The sequence below is a fragment of the Oncorhynchus mykiss genome, chromosome 8 (genome assembly GCF_057628025.1).
Source record: "Oncorhynchus mykiss isolate SJ-2025 chromosome 8, ASM5762802v1, whole genome shotgun sequence".
Classification (NCBI taxonomy): domain Eukaryota; kingdom Metazoa; phylum Chordata; class Actinopteri; order Salmoniformes; family Salmonidae; genus Oncorhynchus; species Oncorhynchus mykiss.
The window spans coordinates 83,844,823-83,868,145 of record NC_143029.1 but is presented as its reverse complement, the minus strand read 5'-3'; the positions used below and the strand labels follow the sequence as shown (position 1 = coordinate 83,868,145).

At 42.5% G+C, this 23,323-nt stretch overlaps 1 protein-coding gene across 2 annotated transcripts; it reads right to left on the bottom strand.

The window, feature by feature from the left end:
- Positions 1–1,964: 1,964 nt before the first annotated feature.
- On the bottom strand, positions 1,965–21,758 carry sdhc (succinate dehydrogenase complex, subunit C, integral membrane protein). 2 transcript variants are annotated; one of them, XM_036986486.2, is made up of 6 exons: positions 21,440–21,758; positions 16,787–16,846; positions 7,675–7,776; positions 3,941–4,002; positions 3,396–3,559; positions 1,965–2,806 (listed from the first exon to the last, which is right to left on the bottom strand). In XM_036986486.2, exons 1-6 carry the CDS (start codon positions 21,454–21,456, stop codon positions 2,699–2,701), a joined length of 513 nt encoding a protein of 170 aa, XP_036842381.1. In that variant the 5' UTR covers positions 21,457–21,758; the 3' UTR covers positions 1,965–2,698. The 2 variants fall into 2 exon arrangements, with proteins under 2 accessions (XP_036842381.1, XP_036842382.1); XM_036986487.2 differs by lacking the exon at positions 16,787–16,846 and having other exon boundaries at positions 21,440–21,495.
- Positions 21,759–23,323: the final 1,565 nt, after the last annotated feature.

Below are 23,323 nucleotides of genomic sequence, written 5' to 3'. Positions count from 1 at the left end.
TAAACGGTGTCAGGTAGCCTACTCGGTGCTTCCATTGAGAATGAAGAAACTATACATTTTCACACACAAAAACATGACAATATACAGGATATAAATAGCCTAGGGCTGAGCACTTCAGCTTTTACAGTTGGCCATGTATGATTGGATTACAAAAATGAAGGAATACAAATCAGTGTTCCATCATGCAAATCAGTGTTCCATCATGCAAATCAGTGTTCCATCATGCAAATCAGTGTTCCATCATTTTTTATGATATACTATTGCACCCATTTAGTGTCCTCCCAGGTGGAAATCAGTTCTTGATTACAAAGGAAAAAAGCGAACAGTCTTCAAGTCCAGATCTAAATTTTCCTGCAGTATTAGAAAGGACATTTGCAACAATCATACTAAGCAATCATGTTGGCAATGTGTGTTCTTCTGAAAATGCACAAATGCAAAAGGACAATATAATTAAGTGCACAAAACTGCCCTTTCCATGACGGACTGACCAAATGAACACAGGTGAAAGCTATGATCCCTTATTGATGTCACTTGTTCAATGTGTGTAGATTAAGGGGAGACTGATTAAATTATTTTTAAGCCTCGAGACAATTGAGACATGGATTGTGTATGTGTGCAATCCAAGGTTGAATGGGCAATAAAATATTTAAGTGCCTTTGAACAGGGTATGGTAGTAGGTTCCAGACGCACCGGTTTGTGTCATGAATTGCAACGCTGCTGGGTTGTTCACGCTCAACACTTTCCCCATGTGTATCAAGAATTGTCCACCACCCGAAAGACACTCAGCCAACTTGACACAACTGTGGGGATTGATGCCTTGTAGAGTCCATGTCCCAGCGAATTGAACATGTTCTGAGGGGCAAAAGAGGGGCTGTGCAACTCAATATCAGGAAGGTGTTCTTAATGTTTTGTACACTCAGCGTATAAGTTATCGTGTTGACCATCTCATTGATAATGTATTTACCAAAGCAGGTTCCGCCCCATGGGACAACATTTCACTGTTACGAAATAATATTGGAACAGTAGGTGGGTCTTTCATTGTGTTACATTCGTCATTGACTGTGCACACACAGGCCCCGTATTCCAAATGGCAACCTATTCCCTATGTAGTGCACTACATTTGACCAAAAGGGAATAGGGTATTATTTAAGACACTCGGCGCATGCACACACACACACTAAGGTTGAGGCCCACCATTACGTCACAACATGGTATTCCCTTCAGACTGCAACAAACCAAACATGATTAGGTGCAGAAGGAGCTCCTGTGTGGCTCAGTGGGAGCTGAAGCCTCAGGCAACTTTGTAGCTAGTTCAGAAAACATCAATCGTTTCAAACATAATTGTGCGCACATCCAATAACACGCAGGTGTTAATGACCTCGTGGAGTAAAGACTCATATCCACAGTGGAAAATGCTGCACACAAACTGCGGGGAGAAGTCATCAATATTTCAGAAAAAAACATAACTCAAGTCACAGGCTGCCTTTTTTCTACCCAAAACGCTGTTGGTGGAGAGAAAACAACGTAATGGACTCGGATGGAGACAAAAGTTCTCCCGGAGAGGGCTACTGTAGACAGAAATGACTGGAGCTGACACACAAGAGTAAGATCTGACTGGCAAAGTGGCATTACTGGTGATTTGATGCTCTGGGTGATCTACATGAGGATCTATTGCAGATAAATGACATCACAGGTGACAGATTTAGGACACATGATGAGGTAACTCTTATCCCAAATAGCACCCCCGTTTCCCCACATAGTGCACTACTTTTGAACAGAGCCCAATGGGCATCAAGTCAAAAGTAGTGCACTTCATAGGGAGCCGTTTGTGCTGTTGACATCATTGTTCCTCCCATAATTGGTGATAAAAATGTAATCATATTCAGTTAGATAACAAACCGGGTGATGTTAGGGTCATCTTTCCAATATTTTGGTTTCATTTCTTCCATCACACAACACTGTCATTTTGTAGCACCCATTCTGTTTAATTGATTTCACTAATATATTACATGCATTTCACTTGACATTAAACTTGAGCACAGCCAGCCTGGTCTCATAGACTAGACATAACATAGTACATCTAAATCCGGCACCCTCAAATTAGTATGATATGATACGTTTGATATGGTTACATAAAAGGTGATATTTGATATGGTTACAGAAGGTTACTTAAGGCAACAATGAAAGTAGTGGTTGGATGGGTGAATAACGTGAACATCTAGCAACCCAAATAATGAATGAGTGTTTGAAACTAATCACGGACAATTTTAGCAACTACTTATGAATTTTTAAAGATATTCCTTTCACCCCTAAATCTACCCAACATTAGAATTCGAATTCGAATTAGAATTCTTAACATATATGTTTTGCAAATTTGTAACATATTATACAAATTCCAATTTATAACATACCCAATGCGAAACATCCACAAATGAATATATACCATAAGAAACATAGCATAACGTAGTAATTGAGTGATTTACATGTATTATGTTACGTCTACCCCGGGGACCATGTTAACCGATTGACCAGGATAAACCTTTCCATGATAAAAACCACAAAACATTTGATGTATTTATACATTTATCCATTCAATTACTGTGTTGGTGACACAAAGAGCAGAATATATAACAAACAGAACAACCCCTTCATCACCTCACTCCATACTCTCTCCGCCTCCGTTTCTCCACCGCGCTGCTCACATGTATGCAATGGCAGCAATGGAGGTCAGTATTGACAGCGCGATGACCACGTAGCCCGAGCGATACACCTCAGGAAGCGTAAATCCCTTACCACTGTCCCAGAACTTAGACAGAGAGCGACAGGAGAGATAGAGAGACAGAAAGAGAGGCGAGAGAGAGACAGAAAGAGAGAGAGAGACAGAAAGAGAGAGAGAGACAGAAAGAGCGAGAGAGACAGAAAGAGCGAGAGAGGAGAGAGAGACAGAAAAGAGAGAGACAGAAAGAGAGAGAGAAGAGAGAGAGACGAGACAGACAGAAAGAGAGAGACAGGAGAGAGACAGGAGAGAGAGAGAGACAGAAAGAGGCGAGAGAGACACAGGAGAGAGACAGAAAGAGGGAGAGAAGAGAGAGACAGATAGAGACACAGGAGAGAAAGACACAGGAGAGAGAGAGACAGAAAGAGAGAGAGACAGAGAGAGACACATGAGAGAGACAGAAAGAGAGAGAGAAGAGAGAGACAGATAGAGACACAGGAGAGAAAGACACAGGAGAGAGAGAGAGACAGAAAGAGAGAGAGAGAGACAAAAAGAACAGTAAAGAACGAGAGAAAGAAAAGGAGGATACATTAAAGGACAGACATCAACCAGGACTAACATAGAACTATATTAGTTTTAAGGCAATGACCTAGTGTTACGCGCTGTGGACTTTACTTACCAGATGGCGGATTCCATTCAAGGTGTGGTAGGACAGAGGGAAGGCAATGCCAAACTTAGCTAGGCCGAGTAGAGCAGGGCCAATGGACAGGGAGTGGATCAGGTCAAGGTAGTAAGGGTAGCTATCTGGCAACACCAACGCTAAGAGAGCAAACGCCGATATACCTGAAAGACAGGGGACAACATTATGTTTTTAGGACTGTGATCTTGTGGTCTTTTCCATGCAGCGTAGCCTAGTGGTTAGAGCGTTGGACTAGTAACCGAAAGGTTGCAAGATTGACTCCCCGAGCTGACAAGGTACAAATCTGTCGTTCTGCCCTGAACAAGGTAGTTAACCCACTGTTCCTAGGCCATCATTGAAAATAAGAATTTGTTCCTAACTGACTTGCCTAGTTAAATAAAGGTAAATAAAAAATGAAAAGAGGAGTAGGGTGAAGTTGCCACTAGACGTTGATCTTGGGGTCAGTTTTTGAATTACCCACAATAATGGTTCAGGGAAAGGTTGACCCTGGAGTGTGCTGTAAGAAGTTAGTATATTAATTATACCTCCACTGAGTCCAACTCCCGTGCCTCTGTGTGTGATGGACATCATCATAGGCACCGACCACCTGCAAGACACAGGGTACCATGACAACACACGACAAGACACAGGGTACCATGACAACACACGACAAGACACAGGGTACCATGACAACACACGGCAAGGCACATGTACAGTATACAAACACAGCATTTGTAGTTCACACTGGATATAAACCCTGTCAATACCTAAAGATAGGTCCCTTGTGTTTTACCTGGTCACGTGACCCAATGGTAATATCTAACCCATCCACTGTTAAGAGCAAAATCAATAAAAGGCTCTTTACATAATTAGTAGGGTTGGAACGGTACACGTATTCCTACCAAACCGTTTGGTACAGGGACCTCGGTTTCTGTCTGAACTGTGAGTCCGAATGAATACTTACAAAAATAGTGTATATGGAAGACAACAACAACCACTAGGCCCAAAGGCCACGCCCACACTGTAAACCACTAGGCCCAAAGGCTACGCCCACACAGTAAACAACTAGGCCCACACTGTAATCCACTAGGCCCAAAGGCTACGCCCACACAGTAAACAACTAGGCCCACACTGTAATCCACTAGGCCCAAAGGCTACGCCCACAATGTAAACCACTAGGCCCAAAGGCTACGCCCACAATGTAAACCACTAGGCCCAAAGGCTACGCCCACACTGTAAACCACTAGGCCCAAAGGCTACGCCCACACTGTAAACCACTAGGCCCAAAGGCTACACCCACACTGTAATCCACTAGGCCCACACTGTAATCCACTAGGCCCAAAGGCTACGCCCACACTGTAAACCACTAGGCCCACACTGTAATCCACTAAGCCCAAAGGCTACGCCCACACTGTAAACAACTAGGCCCAAAGGCTACGCCCACACAGTAATCCACTAGGCCCAAAGGCTACGCCCACACTGTAATCCAATAGGCCCAAAGGCTACGCCCACACTGTAAACCACTAGGTCCAAAGGCTACGCCCACACTGTTAACCACTAGGCCCACACTGTAATCCACTAGGCCCACACTGTAAACCACTAGGCCCAAAGGCTACGCCCACACTGTAATCCACTAGGCCCACACTGTAATCCACTAGGCCCAAAGGCTACGCCCACTGTAATCCACTAGGCCCAAAGGCTACGCCCACACTGTAAACCACTAGGCCCACACTGTAAACCACTAGGCCCAAAGGCTACGCCCACACTGTTAACCACTAGGCCCACACTGTAATCCACTAGGCCCACACTGTAAACCACTAGGCCCAAAGGCTACGCCCACACTGTAAACCACTAGGCCCAAAGGCTACGCCCACACTGTAATCCACTAGGCCCAAACTGTAAACCACTAGGCCCAAAGGCTACGCCCACACTGTAAACCACTAGGCCCAAAGGCTACGCCCACACTGTAAACCACTAGGCCCACACTGTAAACCACTAGGCCCAAAGGCTACGCCCACACTGTAATCCACTAGGCCCACACTAAAACACTAGGCCCAAAGGCTACGCCCACACTGTTAACCACTAGGCCCACACTGTAATCCACTAGGCCCACACTGTAAACCACTAGGCCCAAAGGCTACACCCACACAGTAATCCACTAGGCCCACACTGTAAACCACTAGGCCCAAAGGCTACGCCCACACTGTAATCCACTAGGCCCACAGGCTACGCCCACACTGTAATCCACTAGGCCCACACTGTAAACCACTAGGCCCAAAGGCTACGCCTTTCTGTTCAGGGAACAGAACCGAAAACAGGAAAATAATAAAATTATTTGAGGAACAGAACCCGAACCAAAGGTGATGTATACTGTTCCAGAACAGAACCCGAACCAAAGGGGATGTATACTGTTCCAGAACAGAACCTGAACCAAAGGGGATGTATACTGTTCCAGAACAGAACCCGAACCAAAGGGGATGTATACTGTTCCAGAACAGAACCCGAACCAAAGGGGATGTATACTGTTCCAGAACAGAACCCGAACCAAAGGGGATGCCCACACTGTAAACCACTAGGCCCACACTGTAAACCACTAGGCCCAAAGGCTACGCCCACACTGTAATCCACTAGGCCCACACTGTAATCCACTAGGCCCACACTGTAAACCACTAGGCCCAAAGGCTACACCCACACAGTAATCCACTAGGCCCACACTGTAAACCACTAGGCCCAAAGGCTACGCCCACACTGTAATCCACTAGGCCCACAGGCTACGCCCACACTGTAAACCACTAGGCCCACACTGTAAAACACTAGGCCCAAAGGCTACGCCCACACTGTTAACCACTAGGCCCACACTGTAATCCACTAGGCCCAAAGGCTACGCCCACACTAATCCACTAGGCCTAAAGGCTACACCCACACTAATCCACTAGGCCCACACTGTAATCCACTAGGCCCACACTGTAATCCACTAGGCCTAAAGGCTACGCCCACACTAATCCACTAGGCCTAAAGGCTACACCCACACTAATCCACTAGGCCCACACTGTAATCCACTAGGCCCACACTGTAATCCACTAGGCCTAAAGGCTACGCCCACTGTAATCCACTAGGCCTAAAGGCTACGCCCACTGTAATCCACTAGGCCTAAAGGCTACGCCCACTGTAATCCACTAGGCCTAAAGGCTATGCCTACACTGCATTTTATGCCTTGAGTAAATCTGAGCTGAAAAAACATTGTAGGCTATTCTGCTAAAAATGACTAATTGGCGCATTTCAAACTATGCTTTTGTGAGGCGCAGCTGGGGAACTAGTTCTGTACGATATCGACCCCCACCACGTTCATTGTTGTTTAAAGCGCCCAGTAGAAGCAAAAATGTATTGAACTTAGTAAGGAATCAACTAAATGTATTGAATTCATTTGGTATGTTCCTTTAGCTTTCTGAAGAAGGCAAGGGTGTGGGAATGCCCCTCTCTCTCTGTGTGTGTCTACCACTTTGTGTAGCCGTTAGCGATGATGCTAATGACAACAGGCTTCTGGTAGATGAAAAGGCTTCTCAATTTAAAATATTAAACTACAAAGTAGACGACACATACCTGGCAGAATAATATCATGATAAAAGGGTATCTACACCCAAAAATGCCTTACATTTTTCCCCCAGACCTCAGAAATGGTCCCCTGGTGGTTTAAGTGTTGTTGATGTAGAACACACAATGATGTTATTATATTTTTGAAAATTGTGATTTTAAGAGATGATTGATTTTGGAGAGTGAAAACCAGGAAAAAAAACAGAAACCTGTGTAAAAAAAATAAATTAAATAAAAATTGGCCCTACATTATATAGCTCAAGATCCTGGGATTAGTTTGAAATCTTAATGAACTACATTAACAGTTGGCATTTAATTTTCCCGCTGTACCGAAACAGAACCTTAACCCCCCAAAAAAATTTTGCAATTTGTACCGAACCCTGGGTTTGATGAACAATTACACCCATAATAATGAGTTCATTTTCTTGCGAGGAGCGCCTGAGTGGTTGTTTTGAGGTTTAAAAAAAGGTACTTGCTCCCCTGATCCATAAACAATGTCACAAGGCACCGAATCAAAGCTGTGTGTATTGTCTTCCTATTGGAGTGATCTCTGAAACGGCCTGGAGACTATGGAGAGGACAATCAGACGAGCACCTTTTCACAATTTAAATTTGACACAGCCATTGCTGAGGTGCAGTGTGAGAGTTTCTTAATTTATTCATTATTATTATGCACATAGCCAACTTACTGGTAGATGGTGATATGTGGCGACATGGGTCGGTTCAATTTGTTGTTTTTGTCCCAGAACTTGTTCATTTCCTCCTTTGCTGTGGTTCCCATTGGAACAGCACTAAAGAAATAGAGAAAAGGTATATTTAGATCACTAGAGAAAACATACACATTCAATTCCAACATAACATGTAAACACATTCATGTAAACACATCACATTAAAAGAACAACAGAGACAAGTGGGCAGGCACATACACCAAGGGTTGGAACCGGTTCAGGGAACAGAACCGAAAACAGGAAAATAATCAAATTATTTGAGGAACAGAACCCGAACCAAAGGTGATGTATACTGTTCCAGAACAGAACCCGAACCAAAGGGGATGTATACTGTTCCAGAACAGAACCTGAACCAAAGGGGATGTATACTGTTCCAGAACAGAACCTGAACCAAAGGGGATGTATACTGTTCCAGAACAGAACCTGAACCAACGGGGATGTATACTGTTCCAGAACAGAACCTGAACCAAAGGGGATGTATACTGTTCCAGAACAGAACCTGAACCAAAGGGGATGTATACTGTTCCAGAACAGAACCTGAACCAAAGGAGATGTATACTGTTCCAGAACAGAACCCGAACCAAAGGGGATGTATACTGTTCCAGAACAGAACCTGAACCAAAGGAGATGTATACTGTTCCAGAACAGAACCCGAACCAAAGGGGATGTATACTGTTCCAGAACAGAACCTGACCCAAAGGAGATGTATACTGTTCCAGAACAGAACCTTCATTTTAAAAGCACGGGAAACCTTTATATTACAGTCCAGGCATTTTTTTCCAGTCCCATAAAAATCACAACACATTTGCCTATGCAAAGCCCTCCCTCTGTCACTCAGAAACGTATTCCAGAGTCTGCCCACCAGCTGGAAATCTTTGCCAGTGGGTGTGCAGGCTACCTGCCCCCCCCCCCCCCCACCCACCCTCTCTGAAGCATAGGTTACTGTAGCCTACTGACGATGTTACAAGCGTAATTCAGAAATTAGGGAGATATTTAATTAGAGAAGAATGGATTGACTTTTTCCAATGTTAGTTAAGGATACTACAGTGATCACGTTTCACATTGGATTTATTATCTACAAAAAGGTAAGAACTGTTTTTAAGCAATGGTGAAGATCTAACAAGACGCATCTGCATAGCATCCTCAAACTTCGGAAAAATGTTGAGGCATTTTGACACGGTTTACCAGTTCGATAATAATTGGAAGTTAATACGTCTCTTATCGCCCAAAACAAAAGACGCCAAATCTTGCAAAGCCTCAGAAGAGGCAGGGAAAAGCGCCCCCTTCTGACAGCCCTTCTTCGGCCTCGGAGGATAATTGCTCGGAAGTAGCACCAGCATGGTTCAGAAAGGGTATAAGGAAAATCCAAGAGACACTTTATGAACGCCTCATAAAAATTGATTCCCCAAGTCTCCCTCCTTGCTCACACCCACTGGAAATCGAGAGGACCCATCGCACCCTACGGAGGCAGCTGCCTGGCCAGGATGCACCCAGTGCATTACATTTCTATGGTACCAGGACACAGTCTGCATCCTCTCAGCTGCCAGAGCAAAGGAAGAGTACGGAGATGACAGAATAATGATCATTCCCAATCTTTCTCCCACACAACACAAGATGATGGCTTTCTCCCCACTAAAGAGGATTCATATAGTAACCAAGAAAGTGTTTAACAAATCAAAATAAATGTTATATTTGAGATTCTTCAAAGTAGCCACCCTTTGCCTTGATGACAGCTTTACAGACTCTTGGCATTCTCTCAACCAGCTTCATGAGGAATGCTTTTCAAACCATCTTGAAGGAGCCCACATATTCTGAGCACTTGTCTGCTTTTCCTTCACTCTGCAGTCCAACTCACCCCAAACCATCTCAATTGGGTTGAGGTCAGGTGATTGTGTAGGACAGGTCATCTGATGCAGCACTCTCCTTGGTCAAATAGCCCTTACACAGCCTGGAGGTCAAATCAAATGTTATTGGTCACATACACATGGTTAGCAGATTGCGAAATGCTTGTGGCATTGATTAAAGTGGCTAGTGATACATTTTTGCATCAATTTTTCCAATATTAAAGTGGCTGGAGTTGAGTCAGTATGTTGGCAGCAGCCACTCAATGTTAGTGATGGCTGTTTAACAGTCTGATGGCCTTGAGATAGAAGCTGTTTTTAAGTCTCTCTGTCCCAGCTTTGATGCACCTGTACTGACCTTGCCTTCTGGATGATAGTGGGGTGAACAGGCAGTGGCTCGGGTGGTTGTTGTCCTCGATGATCTTTATGGCCTTCCTGTGACATCGGGTGCTGTAGGTGTCCTGGAGGGCAGGTAGTTTGCTCCCGGTGGTGCGTTGTGCAGACCTCACTACCCTCTGGAGAGCCTTACGGTTGTGGGCGGAGCAGTTGCCGTACCAGGCGGTGATACAGCCCGACAGGATGCTCTCAATTGTGCATTGGTAAAAGTTTGAGAGTGCTTTTGGTGAAGAGCCAAATTTCTTCAGCCTCCTGAGGTTGAAGAGGCGCCTCTGTGCCTTCTTCACCACACTGTCTGTGTGGGTGGACCAATTCAGTTTGTCTGTGATGTGTATGCCGAGGAACTTAAAACTTACTACCCTCTCCACTACTGTCCCGTCGTTGTGGATAGGGGGGTGCTCCCTCTGCTGTTTCCTGAAGTCCACGATCATCTCCTTTGTTTTGTTGACGTTGAGTGCGAGGTTATTTTCCTGACACCACACTCCGAGGGCCCTAACCTCCTCCCTGTAGGCCGTCTCGTCGTTGTTGGTAATCAAGCCTACCACTGTAGTGTCGTCTGCAAACTTGATGATTGAGTTGGAGGTGTGCATGGCCACGCAGTCATGGGTGAACAGGGAGTACAGGAGAGGGCTCAGAACACACCCTTGTGGGGCCCCAGTGTTGAGGATCACCCTTGTGTGTTGTGAGTCATTGTCCTGTTGAAAAACAAATTATAGTCCCACTAAGGGCAAACCAGATGGGATGGCAAATCTCTGCAGTGTCACCAGCAAAGCTCCCCCACACCATCTCCGTCATGGTGGGAACCACACATGCGGTGATCATCCGTTCACCTACTCTGCATCTCACAAAGGGGAAGGGTAACAAAACATGTCTGCAGCATTGACGGTCCCCAACAACAGTGGCCTCCATCATTCTTAAATGGAAGAAGTTTGGAACCACCAAGACACTTCCTAGAGCTGGCCACCAGGCCAAACTGGTCAATCGGGAGAGAAGGGCCTTGGTCAGGGAGGTGACAAGAACCCGGTGGTCACTGACAGAGCACCCAGAGTTCCACTGTAGAGATGGGAGAACCTTCCAGAAGGACAACCATCTATGCAGCACTCCACCAATCAGGCCTTTAGGGTAGAGTGGTCAGATGGAAGCCACTCCTCAGTAAAAGGCACATGACAGCCCACTTGGAGTTTGCCAAAAGGCACCTAAAAGACTCAGACCATGAGAAACAAGATCCTCTGGTCTGATGAAACCAAGATTAAACTCTTTGGCCTGAATGCCAAGTGTCAAGTCTGGCGGTAACCTGGCACCATCCCTACAGTGAAGCATGGTGGTGGAAGCATCATGCATTGGGGATGTTTTTTTTAGCGTCAGGGACTGGGAGACTAGTCAGGATCGAGGCAAAGATGAACGGAGCAAAGTACAGAGAGATCCTTGATGAAAACCTGCTCCAGAGCGCTCAGGACCACAGACTGGGGTGAAGGTTCACCTTCCATCAGGACGACAACCCTAAGCACACAGCGAAGATGCACTAGTCTTTAAGATAGCTGTACCTGCTATGCATAGCATCACCCGAATTAGGTTAATTGTAAATTACACGTATATTGTATAAAAGTCCATTGACTGTTCCCTGTAACATGAAAATGTTTTCAGTCACAAAATAAATGTAGAATTAAAGCGACAAACATGGTCAACAATAACGACCGGACTATTTAGCCCCACTTGAGCATGTAAAAAAACAAAACAAAAACAGGATGTGTTTAAGGTCACCAGCCGCACACTCAAAACGTCAACCAATCGGAATTCCCCAAGGCTCCCTTGAAACCAGTGCCGCGCGGTGTCAAACGCACCTATGCAGCACAGGAAAAAAAGACAAGCTATAACCTTTACCAGACGATAACTTTCATCCCTCAACAATGAAATGGGGACAATTAGTGAATCATCACCATCATCCTGAGTTCACAACCAAAAAGGTTAAAAGAACACTCCTTTTACTTCCCTGTCCATAACAGTTAGTCTAGAATCGACTTCTCTCTTATTCCTGCAGGCAAGGGAAGTTTAACTACTGGGTGTAAGTATTTACCAAGATCTATATCAGATCATTCTGCCCTGCTGGCTTCATTACCAATCAGTAAAACACAGCCACCCTCAAGGTGGTGGAGGTTTGGCACATATTTACTAAATAATCCCACACATTTGTAAGATTTCTGAACACTCATATCAACATATCTTTTTAGCACCAATAACTCTGCGCACCCCCCCACCCCACCCCCCTAATTTTATGGGAAGCTGTTGTTGCATATCTGAAGGGGCTAATCATTTCGTTTACCTTATACGTCAGACATACAAGGCTAAAAGTAGATTTGTTGGAGAAAGACATTTCTTGAAAATGAACAGTTCCTCATTAGACATTTGAGTCTAATGTTTGTATAGTGGAGTCATCAAAGAGATTGGAATATAACACCCTGACGACCCACAAAGCAGAAAACGTTTTTAGGAGAACAAAACAAAACTACTACGAACATGGAGATAAAGCAGGGAAGTTGCTTGCTTGGCAGATAAGGAGAGAGGAAGCTATTAGAGTTATTGGCTCTATTAAGCTGCCCAATAACACAGTTGTTCAGCGTCCTGAGGAAATGAATCTAGCCTACAGGGAGTTTTATGAAAACATTGTACAAGTCTAAAGTGGATGCCCCTGCCACAATGCAGGAGTTTTTGAACAAACTCAATTGACAAGCTTTAACTGATGAGGAGAGAGAGTACTTGGAGAAAGAGATCACATCTGAGGAAATGGGGGGAATCCATTTTCAACACTGCAGGGGGATTTCCTATTGAATTCTATAGACCCTTTTAACACAAACTAATTGAGCCTCTTTGCAATATATTTAACCTTGCCACAGAGACAGAAAAGCTCTGACGCACTTGAACAAGCACTGATCACAGTTTTGTTAAAACCTGGGAAAGATTCTCTGCTTTGTGGGTCATATAGACCAATATCTCATTGAACACTTCATATAAGATTATTGCAACAAAAAAATCATTGCTGTTAAGGCTAGATAAGGTTCTTCCTGACTTGGTTGACAGGGAACAAACAGGCTTTGTAAGAAACCGATCATCTCCTGATAATATCAGAAGATTATTTAATATTATGCGTTATGTAGAGATGTTTTTTTTTTTTTTGTACCTTTATTAAGTCAGTTAAGAACAAATTCTTATTTTCAATGACGGCCTAGGAACAGTGGGTTAACTGCCTGTTCAGGGGCAGAACGACAGATTTGTACATTGTCAGCTCAGGGGTTTGAACTTGCAACCTTCCGGTTACTAGTCCAACGCTCTAACCACTAGGATACCCTGCCGCCCCATTAAGAAGCGGAAAAAGCTTTTGACTACATAGAACGGAACAACCTGTTCGAAGTTTTACAGAGGATGAATATTGGACCACAGTATGTCAGGTCTGATTAGATTACTGTACAAATGTCCGGTAGCTCAGATCCTGACCAATGGAAACGTTTCCTCACAGTTCTCTCTATCATGTGGCACAAGACAGGGTTGTCCCGCTAGACCTCTTTTTCTTTGGCTATAGAGCCACTGGCAGAAGCTTTCAGATCTCATCCAATCATAGTGTTCGTAGAGGTGGGCGTGCACATCTGGTCTCACTATATGCTGATGACATTCTGCTTTACCTCACCAAATCAGAAATCTCACTCCGGGCATTAGTTGACATCCTGAAAGAATATGGGACCTTTTCAGGATATTAAATTAAAAATATTGAAGAGTATAATTGTGTCTTTTAACAGGGCAGCTATGCAGAACCACATTTTAAACCAGCCATTTTCTTTGGAGACTTCAGAAAATGACATATCAGGGATAGAAAATTCCTTCTGAAATTATTAAGACATATCAACTGAACTATACTCCACTTCTAAAAAAGGTTGGAGAAGAATTAGATAGATGGCAGGTCAATTGTGTAAAGATGAATATATTACCACAATTCTTGTACCTTTTCAAAACCTAACCCTTTCCTATTGCCAATGTTTTTTTCAAACAACTTAACAGGAAGGTCTCTTCATTTCTGTGGAAAGGGATCCCCCCCCCCCCCTAGCATGAAACACACACCTTTATTCAAACCATACTCAGGAGGGCTTACTCTACCTGACTTCCTGTTGTATTACTGGGCATCTCAGCTAAAGGCTGTGTTGGTATGGCAAGATAAAACAACAAGTTCACCCTCTTGGAGACAGGAAGAGCGTCTTTCCCCGGTTTCATTGGCATCTATACCTTATATTAGCCCCACCTTAAGCTTTGCTAGGTCTCATAAACAACCGTTTAATTAAAAACACTTTAAATATATTGATTGAAGTCTGTAAACAGAGGGGCATCGATCTATATATGAATAAACACCTTTCTATAAGAACCCCATCTTACCCAAACCCCTGAGACATGGTATGACACGTTCTTGGTTCAACAAAGGAATTAAAACATTTGGTCATTTGTATAGAGAATGTGAACTACAATCCTTTCAACAACTGGCATCTCATTTTCAGTTTCCTCAAACTCATTTCTTCAAGTACCTACAGGTCGGGCATTATGTTGCCACTCAACAGGGAGGTAAGGATTCAGTCCATGGGTAAATCTACACCTGATAAACTGTGGCTGGAAAGGAAAGAGGTAAAAGGTTTCATTTGTTACATGTACTCTGGTCTCCAAGCTCTGTCGGGGAACGATGAAGCGGCATGACGACCGCGGTCTCATTGTTGAGGATGAGAAATGGGTTGAGTTCTTTTTAGATGCTCAGCGTCTTTCATTTAACACAAGGCTCAAGTTGATGCAATTCAATATTTTACATTAGGGTCTACTTTACATCACAGATTAAGATTCATTCTAAATATTCAACATGTTTCCCAAGGTGTAAAACGTGGCTGGCAACACTGATGCATATGTTTCTGTCCTGCCCTGAACGAGTCAATTATTGGAAAGACATTATTCCGATCTTATCACAGGTCACTAATATGACAGTACCACTAGATCCTTCCCTTCACTCTTCTTTGAGAGGAATCTGTTCAACCAGTTAATATTGGTAGCAAAACCAGACTAGTTTCATCAGAAGTCAATACAGCCAATAAATGCACAGCTTTTAAATGGGAAAAGTGACACTCTGTCAAGGAGCTAAAATAACTTCCTATATTCCATCTGAAAAAAACAACATACAATTATGATGTAATAACCCCTGTGAATTGTCTGATGTCTGGGGGGGACTTTCAGCAGTTCGAGTCGTCACTTTAGCTGCCTCATTTTCTTAAAGTATCATTTGTATTTGCATTGAATAATATATTTTCTAGCATTGGATGTGAAGGTCATTCTGTTTTGTTTTGTTGTTAATCATTGAAGCCAATACCGGATGAGGGGAGGTGTTCATGTGTTGGGCTTTGGCAAGAAGTGCTCCCATTTATCATGCTATGTTATGTAGGTGGGAGGAATAACGGGGAATTATCTGTGTCCTATTTTGTTGATTGTTAAATATTTTTTTTTAAGGAAATAAATATTGTAATAAAAAATAATAAAATCTAGTGCTGCTCTACAAGCGTGTTAGCCAGAGAACATTAAACCAACTCGGAAGTTCAAAGACATTCAAAGTTCCTCTATAGAAGCCACTCCTCTGTAGGTATAACTCTGTGGGCCTAATTCAGATAATGCATGACATAAGGTGCTCAGCGCTTTCAAGGCAAGCATCCTCCATCCTCACCCTCAAAATGTCAGTTGCGTCTCACACCCTACACTGTGACCGTCAGCACACTGTGTGTTTGTCTTTCATTATGATTAAACCATGCCGTTACGGCAAAATACAATTTGCTCTTAACGACTTTCCTAAACAAATTAAAGTGCTTACCCACTCCACACCATGCTGCTCTATGTGCCCTGATTGGTGTAGTAATTCAATGTAATGTAAATGTATATACACTACCGTTCAAAAGTGTGCGGTCACTTAGAAATGTCCTTGTTTTTTATAGAAAAGCTCATTTTTTGTCCATTAAAATAACATCAAATTGATCAGAAATACAGTGTAGACATTGTTAATGTTGTAAATTACTATTGTAGCTGGAAACGGATGATTTTTTTGATGGAATATCTACATAGGCGTACAGAGGCCCATTATGAGCAACTATCACTCCTGTGTTCCAATGGCACGTTGTGTTAGCTAATCCACGTTTTTCATTTTAAAAAGGCTAATTGGTCATTAGAAAACCCTTTTGCAATTATGTTAGCACAGCTGATAACTGTTGTCCTGAACAATAAAGCAATAAAACTGGCCTTCTTTAGATTAGTTGAGTATCTGGAGCATCAGCATTTGTGGGTTCGATTACAGAATCAAAATGGCCAGAAACAAATAACTTTCTTCTGAAACTCGTCAGTCTATTCTTGTTCTGAGAAATTAAGGCTATTATTCCATGCGAGAAATTGTCAAGAAACTAAAGAGCTCGTACAACGCTGTGTACTACACCCTTCACAGAACAGCTCAAACTTGCTCTAACCATTACTTATAAAACATTGTCAACGTCTTGACTATATTTCGTATTCATTTTACAACTCGTTTCATGTATGTTTTCATGGATAACAAGGACATGTCTAAGTGACCCCAAACTTTTGAACAGTAGAGTATATTTTTAAAAGGAAGGGAAAGGAATGATGTAAAGCAGTATTTTGGGGGGTTCAGAACTTTATTTTGTTGGTCGGAACAGTGCAACAGAAGGGGAAAAAAGAATGCTTCTGTTCAGAACGAAACGATTGGAAAATAATTTCAGTTACAACACCTGACACTGACACACACACACACAAAATCTACTCACTGTCTGTAGAAAACGCCAAACTGAGGGCGGGACAAGCAAGTGCCCTGTCGGGCTAGTGTCCTGTGAGAGAGATCAAACAACATACATTTCGTAATGTTAGTAAAAACATTTAGTAGAAACAACAAAGTCTGTTTCACTGAGCCACTTCCTATTTCCTCAGAGGAGATTAGAGACCACACTTCTAACTCCCAGCTCGATAATGGTGAAACCACACTTCTAACTCCCAGCTCGATAATGGTGAAACCACACTTCTAACTCCCAGCTCGATAATGGTGAAACCACACTTCTAACTCCCAGCTCGATAATGGTGAAACCACACTTCTAACTCCCAGCTCGATAATGGTGAAACCACACTTCTAACTCCCAGCTCGATAATGGTGAAACCACACTTCTAACTCCCAGCTCGATAATGGTGAAACCACACTTCTAACTCCCAGCTCGATAATGGTGAAACCACACTTCTAACTCCCAGCTCGATAATGGTGAAACCACACTTCTAACTCCCAGCTCGATAATGGTGAAACCACACTTCTAACTCCCAGCTCGATAATGGTGAAACCACACTTCTAACTCCCAGCTCGATAATGGTGAAACCACACTTCTAACTCCCAGCTCGATAATGGTGAAACCACACTTCTAACTCCCAGCTCGATAATGGTGAAACCACACTTCTAACTCCCAGCTCGATAATGGTGAAACCATGTTGAGCAAAAGATGAAATAATAATACACAAGCAAATCAGTTCAACATTTTCAAGGATGTTCATGTTCAAACTAGAGCTCTGCTACCCGACTCAGGGCCTGTTTTTCAATAACTAGGGCAGGGCCTGTTTTTCCATCAATAACTAGGGTAGGGCCTGTTTTTCCATCAATATCTAGGGCAGGGCCTGTTTTTCCATCAATATCTAGGGCAGGGCCTGTTTTTTCCATCAATAACTAGGGCAGGGCCTGTTTTTTCCATCAATAACTAGGGCAGGGCCTGTTTTTCCATCAATAACTAGGGCAGGGCCTGTTTTTCCATCAATAACTAGGGCAGGGCCTGTTTTTCCATCAATAACTAGGGCAGGGCCTGTTTTTCCATCAATAACTAGGGCAGGGCCTGTTTTTCCATCAATATCTAGGGCAGGGCCTGTTTTTACAACAATAACTAGGGCAGGGCCTGTTTTTCCATCAATAACTAGGGCAGGGCCTGTTTTTCCATCAATAACTAGGGCAGGGCCTGTTTTTCCATCAATAACTAGGGCAGGGCCTGTTTTTCCATCAATATCTAGGGCAGGGCCTGTTTTTACAACAATAACTAGGGCAGGGCCTGTTTTTCCATCAATAACTAGGGCAGGGCCTGTTTTTCCATCAATAACTAGGGCAGGGCCTGTTTTTCCATCAATAACTAGGGTAGGGCCTGTTTTTCCATCAATAACTTGGGTAGGGCAGGGCTCTGGTATCACCAAATTGATCACTAATATTTAAAAGCTGAGCCATTTTCCTCGTGCTCTGCTACGCAGTACAGTCATATGACTAAGATAAGAGATGGACCTCGGTCAAATATAAGACAGGAGAGATGATTTCACTTAGTCTAAATTAAGAGTGATGAAAAGTTGCTAATAGCTCTCTAATGTCTGGTCATTGAGAAGAGCAGCCCAAGTGCAGTCGTTAGCGTAGGTACTCACAGACCGAGCTGCCATGGACAGAGAAGAGCAGCACATTCCTTTACTAACGGAGGACGTTAAGTCAAGGTTTGAAATAATTACGGTATGTTTTTGTCAAATACTATATTGGTTTGGGCTTAGTCAATTTGCAGTGTACAAATTATTTTTAATTGATTTCCGGGCCCCCAACTAACCCCTGAAGGAAGAAATTGTCCAGCAGCTGAACATGCTCTAAAATGTCAACACGCATCGCCTGTGGTACGGTTATGGAAACATAAGGAACGTATCTTCCATATCAGCGGATTTTTTTACATTTATTACTACACACATTTATAGGGTCAGTGGTCGCATTGGCTTTCAGAAATCCGAATGATCAAAATGCAGACCATCAAATAAAATAAAAAATCACCTGCGTATTATATTGAAAGTCAGTGGGTTTTTTTTTTCTTCAATAGAGTGTGATGGGGAAAGAACTATAGTTTTTCTAAACACAAAATACAGTTGTGCAACACATTCGGCAGAAAATAGTTTATCACATGACAACAGAAGTGCAACGCTATTTGGCTAGCGGCCACACAAGTAAATTAGCTTCCAATGAAAAAGCAAGGTATTTTTTGCAAAAATAATGCATGGTCATCATATTTCTAATGTTTATCATAGAAAGAATGTAGCCAGTTACATCATTTAATCTTGCAACCGGAGAAAAACTACACGGGAGGAAAGTACCGGAGAAAAGTAGCTTAAACAAAGAGGAAGAGGTGAAGCGAGAGGCATAATTTAGACAGGCCCAAAACCTGTCTTCTCCAGCAGGTGTCATTTACATTAAAATAATTTGCTCACAGAGCGAGGTTTTGTATGGCGGTCAATAAGAGTGTCGAATTTGGTTAACAAAAAATGTAAAGCTTATTTGCTACGTGTGGCTTATTTGATCGCGTATACATTTTCGTAATGATTGGATTAGGCAACTGAGAAATACACGTTATATCGGAGTTGTACCTGTGGGTCTGCTCTCTCATTGGCCAGAATGGTCCCAACCTGATCTTGCCTCCTCCCTACTGCCTTCCATTTTTTAAAGACATTTATTTTAGGTTCCGGAGAGGCCACTTCAGTATCCGGTCCATATAACGGATAATCTGTTGCTACACATCAGTCGGAGCGCTGTCTGTCAAGAGCAAAGATATTTCATCTGACTTGAAAAGTGCAAATGAATAATAATAATATTTGATTTGATTTGAAGCACGAAATTAGTACTTTTACATTCATGATTTGGCCTGACTGAAGCCGAGCAGAATTTACAATTAGAATAATTTTAGATGTAACGTTACGTGTACAAAACGCAGCAAGATGGTAAACGTAGAAAAGCTTTCATTTTCTGCTTGAAAAATGCTCAATTCTGCGTTAACGCACCCCCAGAGGGTGAGGGTTATTGTCTACACAGCCATATTTCCATGTTACAGCGATTGTTTACAGGAATCAGGCGGAAGAGCGAGGCTTACCTGTGATAATTAGCTACGAGTCCCCAAACACCTGTGTATAAATGGAAGACTGACGCCACAAACGTGTTGTCACTGAAAAATACTATCGGCTGCAACTGGAGTATGTTTTGGCTGCCAGACCCAATTCAGCTCTAAACAGAACATCTAAGGCTCTTGGAATAGAAAGAGTAACGTTAGGTTCAATTTAACATTTTTATTATTTATTATTATTTCTCACTAATATGAAAGATTAGGTCCTTATGCTTCCAAAACCGCATGTATTAATGTTCAGATTGAGCATCAGGTCTCTTAACTAAACTCACATTTACAGAAGTTCGGACACACCTACTCATTCAAGGGTTTTTCTTTATTTTGACTTTTCTACATTGTAGAATAATAGTGAAGACATCAAAACTACGAAATATTACTTTCAAGAAATGTTAGATTCTTCAAAGTAGCCACCCTTTGCCTTGACAGCTTTGCACACTCCTGGCATTCTCTCAACCAGCTTCACCTGGAATGCTTTTCCAACAGTCTTGAAGGAGTTCCCACATATGCTGAGCACTTGTTGGCTGCTTTTCTTTCACTCTGCAGTCCAACTCATCCCTTAAAGTAATGATGGACTGTTAACTTTTTTAAATTAACTTTTAACAAGGCACACCTGTTAACTGAAATACATTCCAGGTGACTACCTCATGTAGCTGGTTGAGAGAATGCCAAGAGTGTGCAAAGCTGTCATCAAGGCAAAGGGTGGCTACTTTGAAAAATGTCAAATTTAAAATATATTTAGATTTGTTCAACACTTAACTACTTGATTCCATATGTATTATATCACAGATTTGGATGTCCACTATTATTCTACAATGTAGAAATAGTAAAAAATAAAGAAAAACCCTTGAATGAGTAGGCGTGTCCAAACTTTTGACTGATACTGTACGTGTAATGTAATGGAACCGAGTTTCATTATCAAGGGCTTTGCTCCAAACACCTGTGTGTAACTTTAGAATGTGATAAAAAGTAAAGGGCTTTGTTCAAGAACCGTATCACAATTGTGATTTAATTGACTTTTAGATGGGGTATTTGGCTGTCGGAGCGTATAACGCTACCACTAAAAATAACATACAATGCCCTTGGACATTAAGGACTAAAGATAGGCTCCTTAAGAGTAACTTACATATTGTGTTAGCTAGCTAGGATACCACATAAATAATCTAGCTAACTAGTTATATACATGAAACCTGGAAGCATTGCTTCCATAGGAATGTAAAGCTCATTGTAGCGTTCATAACTATCAAAATAACTTGGTGTAAATCTAAAATATGTTGTCACAGGAGGAGCTAGATAACTAAGCATGCTAACGTTAGCATGTGTAGCAAGCAACGATGTTATGACGATAGTAGGGTGAAGCAAGCTCTCTGGCTAAATAAATCTATTTGAACACCACTCTAAGACAAATAAATAAGTATTACACATATGTCAAACTAACAAACGAAATGTAAACATCAATAAACTAAAGCACAGGCAACTACTGACCTTAGAAGCAACGCCATTGTTTCTTTAACAGCTGAAACAGGATATGGCGTAATCGGATGTTATTATATTTTTCCTGACGGTCCGATTAGTGCTAGACGGGATGCTTGGGACGGCCATACCCAAGCCTAACGACCTAACCATGACCCTGACCTCTAACATTAACCCTTAACCATTTAAAATGTACATTTCAATCGGGGATATGTACGTCCCAAGGATCCCGGATATCAAATAACCTGACGGTCCCCGTGAGAAGGTCAGAATGGAAGGTCAAAAGGCCCAAGGAAAAAAATGATCTACACCAAAGATTATCTTTTACATTGAAAAAAAGGAAAAACATGTCCTCAATTATTGCGGGCAAGCGAGATCAGGTGGGACCATTCTAGTCAATCAGAGGGCAGATATGCACGTGAACAACAGACATACATAGTTTATCTCAAAGTTCCGGAATGCCAAGTGAATCCACTTATATCAGTACATTTTGTTAACAGCCTAAACATTACAAAACTTCTATTAGATCAAATAAGCTTTGTGTAATTCGACACTCTTTCATAGACCTCCATACAAAAAAAGGGTTTATCTCATGGGAACAAATTTTGGGCTGAGTAAATCCTCTCTCTTCTCCTTTTCCTCTCTGTCTACACTAAAACTGAGTTTAGGCTATTTGAAATGCTTTTGTCAAAACTTGTTGAGATTTCCCAGAACCCTGCAGCTGTTAGAAGGATTATTTTTGCCAGATTGCAACCATTTTAGGTTTATACACTCTGACAGAGCTCCAGAGTTCCTCTGTGGAGATGAGAGAACCTTCCAGAAGGACAACCATCTCTGCAGCACTCCACCAACCAGGCGTTTATGGTAGAATTGTCAGATGGAAGCCACTCCTCAGTAAAAGGCACATGACACCCCGCTTGGAGTTTGCCAAAAGGCACCTAAAGGACTCTGACTATGCGAAACAAGATTCTCTGGTCTGATGAAACCAATATTAAACTCTTTGGCCTGAATGCCAAGCATCACATCTGGAGGAAACCTGGCACCATCCCTACAGTGATGCATGATGGTGGCAGCATCATGCTGTAGGGATGTTTTTCAGCGGCAGAGACTGGGAGACTAGTCAGTATAGAAGGAAAGATGACTGGAGCAAGGTATAGAGAGACCCTTGATGAAAACTTGCTCCAGAGTGCTCCAGCCAAGACAACGCAGGAGTGGCTTCGGGACACGTCTCTGAATGTATTTGAGTGGCCCAGCCAGAGACCGGACTTGAACCCGATCTAACATCTCTGGAGAGATCTGAAAATAGCTGTGCAGCGACGCTCCCCATCCAACCTGACAGAGCTTGAGAGGATCTGCAGAGAAGAATGGGAGAAACTCCCCAAATAAAGGTGTGCCCAGTCTGTAATGTCATACTCAAGAAGACACAAGGTTGTAATCGTTGCCAAAGGTGATTCAACAGAGTACTGAGTAAAGGGTCTGAATACTTATGTAAATATGATATTTCCATTATTTTATTTTTTATACGTTTGTAAAAAAAATGTCTTTGTAATTGAGGTATTGTGTGTAGATTGACGAAGGAACAAAAAACAGTGGGGTCTGAATACTTTCCGAATGCAGTGTAGTCCACTCTTCCATAAATAAGCGCTTTAACATCCGAATGCAGTGTAGTCCACTCTGTCTTCCATAAACAAGCGCTGTAACATCCGGATGCAGTGTAGTCCACTCTGTCTTCCATAAACAAGCACTTTAACATGGAGATATGGCCGTATGGGAACACTAACCCCATAAAGATGTGTATCAATTTAACCTTGAGTTTAAATTATTATTATTTTTCTCCCTGATGTGAAAGATAAGGTCCTTCTGCTTCCTAAACCGTATGTCAAACAATGTGTATTA